The 15,589-nt window shown below is 36.6% G+C and overlaps 1 protein-coding gene and 1 long non-coding RNA gene across 2 annotated transcripts; one reads left to right on the top strand and one right to left on the bottom strand.

Moving 5' to 3' along the window:
- Window positions 1-3,068: 3,068 nt before the first annotated feature.
- LOC120576866 (uncharacterized) lies at window positions 3,069-8,602 on the top strand. Its single transcript, XR_005642946.1, has 4 exons — window positions 3,069-3,224; window positions 3,319-3,504; window positions 4,221-4,746; window positions 8,224-8,602. It is a non-coding gene; the product is annotated as an uncharacterized lncRNA (long non-coding RNA).
- Window positions 8,603-8,791: 189 nt separating this feature from the next.
- LOC120576960 (F-box/kelch-repeat protein At3g23880-like) lies at window positions 8,792-9,922 on the bottom strand. Its single transcript, XM_039827833.1, has 2 exons — window positions 9,539-9,922; window positions 8,792-9,415 (listed from the first exon to the last, which is right to left on the bottom strand). The coding sequence occupies exons 1-2, from the start codon at window positions 9,920-9,922 to the stop codon at window positions 8,792-8,794; spliced, it is 1,008 nt and encodes a 335-aa protein (XP_039683767.1).
- Window positions 9,923-15,589: the final 5,667 nt, after the last annotated feature.

Genomic DNA, 15,589 nt, shown 5'->3' on the forward strand with positions numbered 1-15,589 from the left:
CACAGCTTTCCGGCTCTCTTCTCTGAAACTAGGGTTTTCTCCTTCTCTTCTCTCTTCTTCTATTGCTTCTACGTTTCAGGAAAAGTGGCAACCTTGATTGTTATTTCTCTATTTATATATGGGCTAACCTCATAATATTATTCCTGTCATTCTATTTTATATTATTTTCTTACTTCTCCCTCCCCCAATTAATTAAAACTTCTATTCTACACCTCCCGCCTCTATATTACATTATTTATTTTTCCCTTTCATCATAATAATCCTCATAGCACACCATTAATCATCATATGTCTATTTCTTCATAGCTAACATAATATTCTAGCATCATAACACCATTATTATAAAAACAAAATCAAGAATTTTTATAATTAACTTCATTAAATCATTACATGTAATTTTCGGGGTGTTACATTGTGCTAGCGATTAATGATTATGGAGGTGAGCAGAACTCTGCTTGGGATCTAAAGTTTTCAGGTGGAAATATTGTGACGCAGTACACCACCTCCCACGGTGGGCGCCAATGTTCACGTATGTAAACACAAGTTAAATTACAACAGGTGACCTGCTCGGTGAAATGTCCTAGGTGGAATTCCAAGAGCACTCTGAATAAGACTTAAATGTAAATTACATTGTTTAAGATGAATGAATCCCCCGTCTGCTCTCTAGTTGTATCCTTTTAAAGGCCTCACTTTCAAGACCTAATGGGCCTTTCTGTGGATGTCCAGGCCCATTAATCTTGAGGGCCATATAACTCATATGTACCAGGCGCGTGGAGCTGATCAAGTTTCCTAGCACTGCTCGTCCACAAGGCGCGTGGAGTCAATGGTACACACCTTAAGTCATTTTTCCGTGCAGGACGCATGGCACATTATGAGATGCTCTCAAGAGGAGGACCACAATGTTACTTGGACAACGACATGGGAGAGCTAATGATGTTGATGGCGGAGCTCACACGACTTAGACAATCAAACTTAGCTTAGCAGATGGAGCTCACGTGACCTGAACGATCAAGCTGAGCTAAGCATGTGAAGGTCACGTGACCCGAACGATCAAGCTGAGTTGTACATGTTGAATATTCAATGTATATGAGAGTCCACGTGGTATGGTCCTCCATACCAGTCCAGCAGCCAATAAATTTTAGTGTGAAATAACAACAATTTTTAAACAACATAATGAACTAAATAAATTGAAACAAGTAAATATTTAAAAAGAAACTTACTTTCAACTAGAACCAAACTTTCAACATAATCCTTAGAAAGAGACCACTCTATTTTATTGGTAATTCTAGTTTTCTCTACTACGTTATCACTCAAACTATAGAGAATGGCTTATTCATATTCATCACATGCTAATATCAGTGTACCACCATTCTCAGAAAGACACAATGGGTATAGGAACATTTTCTGTGAGTTACTAATGACAAAAACAAATTTAAGGAGCTGAGTCCAGGACTCTTGCGCTCCAAATTCCTTCATCTGCCATATGATAAAATCAGTTCCATGAAAATCATGACAAAAACAAAGAGAGTCCATCAACACAGCAAAAGTTGACTTAGAAAGTGTCGGTTTATCGAAACCTTGAGGGAGAAGCAATTGACGGTATGACTCTACTCAAATCAAGCGAGATTATCACAAATTTTGATTTCATTAGGATGGCCAACCAGTTAAGACTACCGTGCTCACGTGCCTGCAGGCATTTTTCTCCTCATACTGACGTGCTCACGTGCCTGCAGGCACTTTTTTCCTCCGCCGTGAAGACTACCACGAAGGATCAACGTCCACCACAACGGAATGTTCATCACAACCATACTCTTTTCTACATCTTCATTGGACATATATCAAAATCCAAAAAAACATTTACTCAATTGTGATTTCACATTTTTGTCATGAAAGGTTGGAAAATAATATAATGTTTGTAAAATAAGAATGAGTTCTTATGATTGGTAAGTTATTTTATGTTACCTTTTTACTAATGTTTATAAAAAGACACACAACGCTATGAAGTACTCAAGAGAAATTTACTTATAAGTGTTTTAAAAAGAGTAAAACAACATAATCAATTACTTAAGAGACATTTAATAAAGATTTTTATTTAAGGAAGGTTATTTACTTCTCCATAAGCTCTGAGAACTCTCTCTAAATATTGAGTTTTTAGTCCATTTTAAGAGTCATTTCAGAGATAAATTAATTAGTTTGTATGTAGTTTTATCGATTTTTGTAATAAAATCTGACAAAATCATAAAAGAGAAAAATAAGGAAAAAAGCGTTGAACCATAGAAGTCGACCCGAACCACACAACTTTGCAGCCATGCTATTTTATTTACAAGTTTATCGCTGATGAGGCTTGGGGTGTTCCAGATGTTTTAGTGAGAATACATGGAGCTAGGAGTCAACTATTGTCCATCTCACACAACGAACTATACGCCCTGCACCACGATAATGGAACAACAAGGCAAAAAAATTCACTAGGACTGGAGCAACCAAAGCTATTTAGGAGCCAAGAAATCATCAACCAATGATCATTTTCTTGTGTTTTATTAATCATATATATATTTTTATATGTTTAGGAACTATGAGTAGCTTATCATATCTAGGTTAGGTCATAAAAATTAAAGTACTTCCCTGTAATTATTCAATAATGTAACTTGAAATTATTCTATGAATTTTAGTTGATTACTTTGTTATTTTTATTCGATTAATATTGTTCTTAATGCCTTTTATGCGTATACAGATGTTCGTCGATTGAAATAGGTGACCATGAGTACTAATCATAATTTTGTTGGCAGGACTTATTTTAATCGTTCTATTTTTAATTAGATTATAGAGAAGGTTATAGAATAAAATAAAAATGTAAAATAAGAATGAATTCTTATGATTGGTACGTTTTTTTTATTTGACCTCATTACTAAGGGTGATAGAAAGACAAACAAAACACTTTGATGTACTTAAGAGAGGTTTAATTATAATGTTTTGTATCACCACTTTTCTATGTGTGCTAAAAGAAAACATACAACACATTTAATAATGATGAGAAATGAGAATGAGGATGAGATCTTAAACTATTTAATGTATTTAAGGTGAGAATGAGATTTATAAATCATAAAGTGATAAAACCATATTGTATCTCATATATGCAAAGTGGAGAAAGTATGGCTAAAATTGTAAAGTTTTTTTATTTCATGATTATCTTTATTTCTCCATTTGTTGTTAAAACAAAAGAAGACAGTAAGCCACTTTTGATCCTTCAAAACTTTTCTTAGGTACATTTTACATAATGTTTTATCTCATTTTACTAACATCATTTATTCAACAATGACAGTAAGCATCTGGCACCAAAAACTTCCTGGGGGATTATGTTCTTCTAATAATGAGTGTCCAACGTATGGTTGCCCTCAACAAGCTGTGTGTAATTTTTTTTATCCTGCTGTTCTGCATCAAGGATCTCGGATAGGTTTCTGTGGTTGTTTTTGAGTGATGTGTTCGTAACATTCTACTAGAAAATTTTGTAAGTTGTCATTTCGTAATTGTGTTGGAACCCGATAATTTGTATTTTTTTCATCTTCTATTTTCATGTAGTTGTGGTTTTGTACTCTAAGATGATCGTAATGAAATTTAATAAGGAATTTGAAATAATATTTAGATTGTCAAAATTTTCTTTTTAACACTGATATTTGTCAATTCTCTGAATCTTTATTCTCTTTTTAAAACATATTTTACTGCCCCTGTCTGTCTTTTCTTGCATTACAAGTCATTTAAGAACTCTCTGAAACGTCGCGTTACTTTTCTCGCATTTTATTTCAAAAAATCATACAAAAGGGTATTTTGGTCATTTCCTGCAGTGGAATCCATTTTAGTCCCTGTGTTTGCCTCTGAGCCTTTTCAATTTGTCTGTACAAATCATTGTTGAGTCTTTGTTTAAAAATCATTTCAAAATTGCATCTGAGTCAATCTGAGTCAGTTTAGTCCCTAGGGGCATTTTGGTCTTTTCCTGTCAAAATTTCGGCAGAGAGGTATTTTAAAATACCTCATTTTTGTAGCTGGTTCATTTTAGTCCTTTTGTTGATTTTACTTTTGGTTTCACTTTACGTTTTTTTCAAATTACCAATTTTAGTCCAATTTTATTTTTTAATTGCATTTTAGTCCCTAAACAGTTTATAAATTGCATTTTAGTCCGCTTTTTCTTATTTGCTGTTTGGTCCTTCAAATTTTCCTATTTTACAGATAAGTCCTTAAGGTCAAAAGTCCAAGGCAGAGCCAAGCAAGGTCCAATTCCAGGTGGCATTATCCCATTGGTCCAGGAATACACATGTCAGCTATAAATACAAACACAGTGTCAGAAATTTCCAGAACCCACACAGTCAGTGACACATCAACACAAACAGATCCAGATTTTCTCTCTCTTTTCTGTTAGATCAAAACAGAAAAAATCACCAAGAACAAAAACCCTAAAAAAATTATCCAGAACTCAAATTCATCACAGTTCTCAGTGATTCATCAAAGAATCATCATCATCGAACCGAATCCTTCACAATTCCAGTGCGGATCCGTCACCTTTAGCAACGAATCCAAGCACGATCACGAAGGATCCGAAAGTTTGAGAAGAAGAGGGAAAGAAGCGGATTCGGACCGGTAAAGAAGAAGAAGAGAAGAACCGATTTATTTTCGGATCCAAGCCAGAAAATCAAAACCGCGCCAATATTCAAGTTTTCCGAAGATCTCGTTCAAAATCTCCAACCAAAAATCACAGGTAAAACTCAAACTTCATCTTTTTGTTCAAGAACGTCAACAAAGACGAATCCAATGTAGATCTATGAAGTTCCAAAAGCTTTCATTCAAAAAGAACTAAAAAAAAAACTAAATTTTTTTTCGAAAACCGCAAGGAAAGATCTCAAGATCTACGTTGATTCGCGCTTTGCATGCAAAATCTAGTGCCATATTCGTGTTCAGGACAAAAAAGGATATCTAAAAATGTAAGAATTTTCGAAAACGGAGAAGTTTGCTCAACTCCGGCGGCGGCGCCGCCACCCTTGGGTGGCCGGCCACCGCGCCGGAGGAACAAACCTCACCGGAGAAGATGAAGATCTTCCTCCATTTCCAGAAACCGGCGCGGATGAGGGAAGAGAGAAGTGAGAGCTTCTCTCACTAGAGTGAGAGAAGAGAGAGAAGGAGAGGAAGAAAATAAAAAAAAACCGGAGTTCCCCCCCTTTTAAAGCCAGTGAACCGGACCGGTTCAAGACCGGTCCAACCCCCTTTGTTCCAGGCCGTTGGATCTAGGGTTTCCCTCCCTGGATCAATCCAACGCCTCCTGTGTAATCTGGTTTTTTGTGTGTTTGGGCTTTGGGTTTGGGCTTAATTTTCTGCACGTTTCTTGCTTTTTCTTGCTACCTACACCCTATTTTTCTGCTAATTGAACCTCTGTGTGCCTAATTTTTTTTTTTCTCTAAAAAATTCCTAAAAAATTGTCATATATTTCTTGATACATTTTAACCATTTTGTGATGTTTTTCAATGGTTTAAAAATGATAAAAAATGTAGGTGTTATTTTTCTTGGTTAATTTGTCTCTTTTAGGCTAATATTGTGATTTTCTTGCCATGTTTGCTCTTCATAAGTTTAGATATGAATCATGAACAATTAGTATGCAATTCTATGGTATATGTGATACTGATTTTATGATTGTGTTGCTGTTTGGGTTTGGTTTAGGTGTTTCTTGCATTTTAAGCAACTTTCATTCTCATTATTTCCATCATTTCTTTACCATTTCATTTCATGTTCAATTGATTGTTTTATCACTCATGGCATTGTTCTTATCTTGTTTTGCTAACATTTGTTGACTTATTCTTCACTCATCTCATAGCATTTTACTACATCATCTTTCCTATTAGATTAGGTTTTATTTTTTTGCAATTTTTCTCTCTTGTATTTCTAATGGTTATGTAATATTTTAGGCTAGTTTAAATTCATCTTTTAAATTTTTGCAAGACCATAGAATGTAACTAGGACAATGTAAAGGACTATGGACACTATAAGTGATGTACACCGACACATGCACACACCCCACATGGATATTCTAGATGCATGATTAGGGAATGTATGTTTAGATGCATGCTTAGGTTTTATAATGCTTAGACAAAAAATCATTTTCCCAAAAAATGTGAATAACCTGACTTGAAAACCCTTTTTCCAAAAAAAAATAGGAGTCAAAACTCCTCATTTTCCTTTTACTTTCTTAAGAAAAATCTTAATGAATTTTAATCATACTTAGACTTCATTTTGCAAAATGACTAATTCCACCTCACATTTTTCAAATCTCATGCCCTTGAGGCCTCTCATCTCTATTCTTCAAAAATTCCTTTTTTAAACTTAAAATCAACCAACAAAAACAAAAACAATTTTCGAGAACGAACTACGTTTGGTTTTGATCCCTTAAAAGGGTACGTAGGCAATGAGTCAAAACTCCTCCAAGCCAAATAAAAATAAGATCTCAATCATCTTCTCTCCCCCATTCTTCACTCAAATAAAACTTCTTTTTTTTCAATAAGTAGGCAATAAAAATAAAGCGTAGAAATAAACTTAGGAGAACGGTTCTTATGGAGTACCATAATCGCTCCGGGTGCCTAACACCTTCCCGTAGTGAAAACGACCCCCGAACTTCGAATCTAAGGGTTTTTTTTCTCAATTTTGCCCTTCCCAAAAAAAATAGAGAATATCAAAGATTGAAAGGTTCAAGCCTAATTTATGACTTGACACCCGAAAATCGCGATAACAATGTTGATGAAGATTATGTTGAAGATTATGAACAAGAGTGAGGAAGAAGATGAATAAAGGGAAAATTAATTAGATGTTAATGGCTCACCGTAAGATAAAATAGACCTGCGTAATCCAATGGTTTTCCTTTGAAAAAAAAAAGATCAAACGATTTAAATTAAGAAAATTAATAAGATCTATGGTGAACTCTTAAGGTTGGTCCACCATAGACATCTGGTGTTAAATTTAAGGTTTAATAACAGTTTTGGCCCCCTATGTTTCAAGAAGTTCCGATATTGGCCCCCTAACAAAATAAAATACAAAACCGCCCCTTAAGTATTGCCCCTTTTGGAGTTTTGGCCCCCCAGACCAATTTTGACCAAGTCAAAGATGACACCACGTGTGTAATTATTATATTTAATTATTTAAAAAATAAATAAAAATTATTTTTTAATTTTTTAATTAAAAATAAAAAAATATTTATTTTGATTAAAAAAATACACACATGTGCATTGACTTGGTCAAAATTGGCCTAGGGGGCCAAAACTGCAAAAGGGACAATACTTAGGGGGCGATTTTGTATTTTATTTTGTTAGGGGGCCAAAATCGTAACTTCTTAAAACATAGAGGGCCAAAACTGCTATTAAGCCTAAATTTAACGGTCAAAGACCTTTTTGAAAACTGTAGCAATCGTTAAGGGACCAAAATGCAGATTTTAAGACTTATGAGACCAATATAAAAACTGGGAATTAGTTGAAGGACAATTGGAATAATTTAGTCTATAAAGAATTCCAAAATGAACCAAAGAAATCCTAGTATGCATACTCATATCAACATATTCTACTTTCAAGAAAAAAAATGATTCAATTAGTTTTTTTTTTTTTAAATTCTTTTGAATCTGCTCAAAATAACAGCCTACATTTTAACCTTTCTTTTACCAAAAAGGAAGCTTGATTTTAAAAATTAACATGCAAAAAACTAATTGAGGTCAGGCTCTAAAATTTGTAAGATTTACAACTTTTTTCTTAGTAATTAACTTCCTACTTTTTTTTTTAAACCAAAAAAGAGGAGCGGCAAAGGGCTGCTACCTCAAAATATTATAGATAGAGAAAGGAAAATAAGGAGGGGGACATAAAACCAAGACCACCTAAAAATTAACAAGTCTAAAATTGGGTAACCCAAGTCTATCATGAACATACAAATTATCAAGAAAAGAAGGAATTTCCATCCAAATAGTGAGAGCTTGAATGGTTAAACCTATTGAAGCAAGCTTATCAGCACAATAGTTTCCCTCTCTAAAGATGTGAGACATAACTCATTTGTTGAAGAAGGATGAGCCAATTTTTCCACCTGTTCCTTAGAACACAAGGGATCAATCCGAGATTCTTTGATGCTAACACCACTAAGGGTGAGTCTGTTTCATTCCAAAGCTTTCACCAACCTCTTTGATGTGCGATTTCTATTGCTCTCATGACTGCAGAGAGTTCAGCGAAGAAGGCGCAACCATTGTCCAACCTCTCTTCAAAGCAAGCTAACAATTTAGATTCATAATTCCTGAAGATACCTCCACATGAAGAAGTATTGTTGCTAGAGGAGCCGTCAGTGTTGCATTTGATCCAGTCGGTAACAGGTGGGGACCAAATAACTTCTTTGATGATAGGTGGTTTTGGAGGCTTGATCCTGATGTTAAACTTCTTCAACAATACAAAGTCTCTGATAGAGGAATTAGAAGTTTTTGTAGTATTGTTACCAGCTTATGACTTATTATAGTTGTATCAAGATACTAGTAGTGTATGTTAACTAAACCTAAAACAATAGGATCCCTTGTCTACTAAAATCCACATGATACTTTTGACAAATCACTTTGAAATTTCACCAATGAAAACAATAAGATCCTAGTTATTCTATACACGACATTGGTACCAGTTTCGACCTAGTGTAAATAAGACAGCAGCAAATAATTTTTTTTATGAAACAAGAACAATTTTTACACAACATAATAAATTAAATAAATTCAAACAAGTTAATATTTGAAAAGAAACTTACTTTCAACCAGTTGAAACCAAACTTTCAACATAATCCTTCGAAAGAGACCACTCTATTTTATTGGTAATTCTAGTTTTCTCTACTACATTATCCCTCAAACTATATAGAATGGCTTGTTCATATTCATTACATGCCAATATCAGTGTACCACCATTCTCAGAAAGACACAATGGGAATAGGAACATTTCCAGCGAGTTACTAATGACATTATAATCAATTTGAATGCTTTGATAACTAATTTTAAGGAACTGAGTCCAGGACTCTTGCGCTCCAAATTCCTTCATCTGCCATATGATAAAATCCGTTCTGTGAAAATCATGACAAAAACAAAGCGAGTCCATCAACACAGAAAGAGTTGACTTAGGAAGTGTCGGTTTATCAAAACCTTGAGGGAGAAGCAACTGACGGGATGACTCTGTACTCAAATCAAGCGAGATGATCACAAATTGCGACTCCATTAGGATGGCCAACCAGTTAAGACTGCCACTCACATGCACACCATGATTGATATCCCAATGATGATAAGATAGAACATCGGGAAGACTTCGAATATTCCTCCAAACATTATCACCAAAAGTGAAAACTCTTACTTCGTCGTTCGTGCTCAGTAGATGAAAAGCCACAATCTTGTAAGTATTGTTCGAATTATCATAACCAAACGCAAACTTCCGGTTATGTTGAAACTCCTCAGAAGGAAACTTTATTTCCTTAGATAATTTCCTTGTTGCTGGGTTTCATAAATAAAGTACGGTCCCTAACTCTTCATAATTATCGTTGTATAAACAACCAACTAAGCATAGCAATCCATTGCAGGAACCAACAACATAGAGTAATCCACCCTTGTTCAGATGGAAGTCAGACTTGTCAGCGAGGGTGACAGATGTGTTCTCCAGTAAACGACGCAAGGGGGAAGGTATGACACTGAAATGCTTGGAAGTTTGGTATTTGTACGAGAATAGTGATAGGTGTTTGTTTCTTGCGGATCTCTGAAGGTGTAGTTTGACGAAAGTTGAATCAGAGATGAGAGTTTTCCATGACTTGCACACACACCTTAGTTTCATAAGTGATTTTACGGGAAGGAATGATAACACTTCTGCGATAAGTTCATCATGGAGGAATAAGTTCGGCGACATTCCGTCGGTGTTTTCTGTACTGCTATTGTAGGAAGAACCCTAACATAAGCAGCTTGTATTGTGGTATAACAAGAACCCTAACACACGCTTGTATTAAAGTATATCCAATCCGATATATTTATATGCAACTGCTATGAGTTAAACTTGCTCCATAAAAACTAATCAAATATATCACTTAAGATTCGTAAAAAATAATAAAATATATCTCTAAGATTCGTTAAAAAAATATCTATAATATTCTTTTCTTTCTATAAGATAAGTTTATTCTAAGGAAAATGTTACATAGACACCTTTTAATTGCATACACCTTTGTACACCCCATGTATTAGGAAGAGAGAAGAGAAGAAGAAAAAGAAAGTGTACTTGTGCGGGGTCCATATGGCCACATGTCAGATTTTTGTGTGGGTGTCAAGGGGTGTATTGTCACCTAAGGGTGTTTATGTATCATAACTCTTATTGTAATACTTGTGAAACTTCCCACTAGGATGCCGAGTGTTTAAAGAAATTGGTCAAAATTGCTATTTTCGAAAAAGATAAAGGGTAAAAAATGCCGTTATTATAAAGATAGAACACTATAATTGCTATTTTTTTTTTGGCACTTTGCAATATTTTCGTTCCGAATCGGCTAGAAATAGTGGAGGAACATGCAAAGCTCTGTGTGGATTATCGGATAGGAGCACGCCATGATATCATCCCCACCGTCAATGTCATCACCAACGGCTCCCTGAGATCATGTCGAGTTTCAGGGAGGCAATTAGTGTTCTTCACGTCTATATAAGGGTGATAAAGCGTCACCCTCAAGGTACACTTCACTTTTACCACCTTTTCGCACATAACCACCACTTTCAGATACTAACATGAGCATTGGAGTGCTAACTTGCCTACATGCACCTTTCTTCTCCATCGTGAAGACTCAACCTCCGCCCCACTAGAGCACCGCGAGCAACTGTTCTTCATTTGTTATCTTCATTGGAAATATTTAGGAGGGAATCGTTCACTGATTCCTTGTCGATCAAACAAATCATTTCTAGTTACGTGATTCCTCCGCCATGAGTGTTTTAGGTTACAAATTCCTCCATCAAAACGGTCCAGCTGCTTCATCTCTCAACGCGGGAATCATGACTAGAACTCGTAGACGCACCACCCGAAGCAACTCAAAGTCACACAATGAAATCATCAAAATGTTACTACGGTGGTTATTGTAACACCCCGTTACCCAAAAGTAAATAAATAACAATAATCATCAGAGTATTTCACCAAACGGGTATGCTACATTGCAATTTCAAAATTCTTAAATAGAAAATAAAACTATTTAATCAAACCACTTGATAAAATATGAAAACATAGCAGCGGAATAGTTTTCAATCCAACAACATTCTACGGCATTAAAGGCCTTAGCATAATTCAACAACATTGTTCAAAAGGCAATAAAGGTTCCACATCACAAATCCAAAATTCGATACATGGAAAAGAAACAACAAGAATATAAATGACAGTTCCCATCCCACGTATCAGAGCCCTAGACACGACTCTTGAGCCACCACCGACTACTCAGGATCACCTGCAAGTTACCCATAGGAAGGGCAACATTTTCAAGCAGAAGGGGTGAGATTCACAACAACAATATAGATATTAAATCTTCAATTGAATCTAACACCCTATAACTTCAAATATAAACATTTTGCAAATATCCATAATTATTCACAAGCCTCAACAACATCATCATAATCATCCACTTAACAGGTATGTATACAATGTACATAATACCAACAACATCAATAATACACCAAGACCACAATGAATACATATATATATGAATGTATATCCAACATCAACATCAACCAGATAATAACTGAAAGAACAACCGAGACTCATGCAAATGACATGACCACTGCTAAGACACCATCTTAAACTTCTGAATGAGATGCATTATGCATGTGGTACCAATCAGGACCGGAGCCCTCACCGCTTTTGAATGGTTAAAGCATTCATCAGGACCGAAGCCCTCACCGCTGTTGAGCAACTAGTACTCCAGGACCGAAGCCCTCACCGCTGTTTTATGCATATGCAATGGACCTACTTGTGTATATCTACATACAACTGACCATGCAATGCAACTCCATGTGATTCCACTTAAACAACATGTATGATTCAATACTTTGCATACATTTCATTCATCATCAGTAATCATCAATTCAGCAATCAAATCAACCACAATAATGCATAATTACATGAACTATGCTCAACACAACAACATTAAGGTACTACCATTCATGCACGAAAATCAACATTCAGGAACTGAGTAGCTCGCCTCGCGAGCACATCTGCTCGCCATGGCGAGTTCACAAAAACACTAGCTCGCCATGGCGAGTTCAAGGCGAACTCGAGGCGAGTGAAAATCAGGTACTCTCGGGAAAAAGTGACATTTTCTCACTCAAACTCCAATTCTAAGCTCCCTATTCATCTTTTTAACCTAAAACTTTCACCATTCATCATTAATATCCTCTAGGTACCTTAAACCATTCCCAAAACATCTTATAACAACTTTTCAAAAATCAAGTTTTATCCAGGCTTACTCGCCATGGCGAGTTGGACTGCTCGCGAGGCGAGCTATGAAGTTGCTCACTCGCCATGGCGAGCACGGCTACTCGCGAGGCGAGCGATGAACTTCTGTACGGGCAGAAAACTGGTTTTACCCAAAAATCCCATTTTTCTTCCAATCACTCCCCAAATCAGTTTACAGATACAAAATAAAGTGTTCTATGCAACCAGAAACCAATTTTAACATTAAATTCAGACTTACAACTTCAAAAACCCCATTTTCAACATAAAACCCAAAATCCCCAAATTTCACTAAAACCTGTTAAACTCAAAATCAGAATCTAAAATCTACACTATTGAAGTAAATCCCACCCTTACCTTAGTTCAGAATGAAAAATGCACAGCAAAAAGGGTTCCTCTGGTTCCTCTCTCTTGCTCCTAGTTTTCTCTTCCTTGGCTTGGTTTCACGTAAAACTGTTTCTGACTCCCACTTTCTATTTTCTTAACTTCCCACTTAAGAGTAACTCCCTCCTAATTACACTTAACTCCCCTAAATTCCTAATAACTCCAATTAATTCCCCAAACACCAAAATAATTAATATTTCATACTTATTTTAATTATTATTAAATAAACCATATAATAAAATAATATACCATATAAATCACCCAAAATCACACATATAAATATAAGCATATGCATATACTCCACATAAATCACCAAACCATCATATATAAATATGTATATACTCCACATAGTTTAAAATTAATTAAATAAATAATTAGGGTGTTACAACTCTCCCCAAATTACAGAATTTCGTCCTCGAAATCTTACCTCAAGCAAACAACTCCGGATACGACTCCCGCATCTTACTCTCCAGCTCCCAAGTCAAACTTTCACCAGTCGCTCCACCCCAAACGACTCTCACAAGAGGTATCTCTTTACCTCTCAAGGACTTCACCTTTCTGTCATCAATCCTCAGCGGCATAGTCTCAACTGTCAGGTTGTCTCTAACCTGTACATCATCCCTTGGAATCACATGTGAAGGATCCGCAACATACTTCCGAAGCTGAGAAACATGAAACACATCATGCAAGTTCGAAAGATGTGGTGGCAAACCAACTCTATATGCCACAGTACCAACTCTCTCTGAAATCTGATACGGACCAATAAACTTAGGAGTCAACTTCCTCGACTTCAAAGCCCGACCAACACCCGTCAAAGGAGTGACCCTCAGAAAAACATGATCACCCTCCTGAAACTCAAGATCCTTCCTTCGCTTGTCATGGTAACTCTTCTGTCGACTCTGCGAAGCTTTCATCTTTTCTCTTATCAACCTGACTTTCTCAGTAGTCTCATGTACCAAATCCGGTCCCAACACAACACTCTCACCCGACTCAAACCAGCATAAAGGAGTCCTACACCTCCGACCATACAAGGCTTCGAACGGTGCCATACCAATACTCGAGTGATAGCTGTTGTTATAAGTAAACTCAATCCAAGGCAAGTGACTGTCCCAAGCTCCACCTTGCTCAAGCACACACACTCTCAACAAATCTTCCAATGATTGAATTGTCCTCTCCGACTGACCATCTGTCTGAGGATGATAAGCCGAACTCAACTTCAATTTCGAACCCAAGGCGTCCTGTAAAGTTTTCCAGAACCTAGAAGTGAACCTCGGATCTCTATCTGACACAATGCTAGACGGAACACCATGAAGCTTCACCACACTGTGAATGTAAATCTCTGCTAACTGTGCTACCGGATAACTAATATTAATAGGAATGAAATGTGCTGACTTCGTCAACCGGTCAACAACTACCCAAATGGCGTCATGCCCTCTCGGAGTGTTCGGTAAACTCGTTACAAAATCCATAGAGATACTGTCCCACTTCCACTCCGGTACATCTAACGGTGTCAACAACCCTGCAGGCTTCTGATGCTCAACCTTAGACTTCTGACAAATCAAACAGGCATAAACAAACTGAGCAACATCTCTTTTTAAACCGGACCACCAAAACAGTTTCTTCAAATCATGGTACATTTTTGTAGCCCCCGGGTGAATACTCAACCTACTCTTGTGACTCTCCTCAAGAATCAACTTCTTCAACTCGTCATTGTCAGGAATACAAACTCTACCTCTGAATCTCAGCACACCCTGATCATCAACTTTGAAATCACTATCCTCAGTGTCATTACTAGAAGTCATCAAATCAACAAACTTCAACTCCTCTTTCTGAGCTTCTCGGATACTGTTCAAGAAATCACTATCAATTTTCAACATTCCCAACTGTATACTCTGAGGTGACAATTCACAGACAAGACTCATGTCTCTGAACTGTTCTAACAATTCAAACTCCTTCACCATCAAAGCAGACATGTGTAAAGTTTTCCTACTCAAAGCATCAGCAACCACATTGGCTTTACCAGGATGGTAATTCAAGCCAAAATCAAAATCCTTCAGTAACTCTAACCACCTCCTCTGCCTCATGTTCAGTTCCTTCTGGTCAAATAAATACTTCAAACTTTTATGATCACTGAACACCTCAAATCTGGAACCGTACAAATAATGCCTCCAAATTTTCAAAACAAAAACCACCGCAGCTAACTCCAGGTCATGTGTAGGATAATTCTTCTCATGAACACGTAACTGCCTAGAAGCATACGCTACCACCTTACCATCTTGCATCAGAACACCACCTAAGCCCAGCTTAGATGCATCACAGTACACAACAAACGGTTCTTCTGGTTTAGGCAAAATCAAAACAGGAGCAGTTGTCAATCTTCGCTTCAATTCATTGAAACTACTCTCACACTGAGCATCCCACACAAAAGATTTACCCTTACAGGTCAACTGTGTCAACGGAAGAGCCAACTTCGAAAACCCTTCTATGAACCTGCGGTAATAACCAGCCAAACCCAGAAAACTTCTGATCTCAGTTACCGACTTCGGAGTCTCCCATTGTGATACCGCATCAACCTTTGAAGGATCCACTGCAATACCACTACCAGAAATAATGTGACCCAGAAAACTTACTTCATTTAACCAGAACTCACATTTTGATAACTTAGCATACAACCTCTTTTCCTTCAACACTTGCAATACAATTCTCAGATGCTCTGCATGC

Source organism: Medicago truncatula, chromosome 7, assembly GCF_003473485.1.
Source record: "Medicago truncatula cultivar Jemalong A17 chromosome 7, MtrunA17r5.0-ANR, whole genome shotgun sequence".
In the NCBI taxonomy this organism is placed as follows: Eukaryota; Viridiplantae; Streptophyta; class Magnoliopsida; order Fabales; family Fabaceae; genus Medicago; species Medicago truncatula.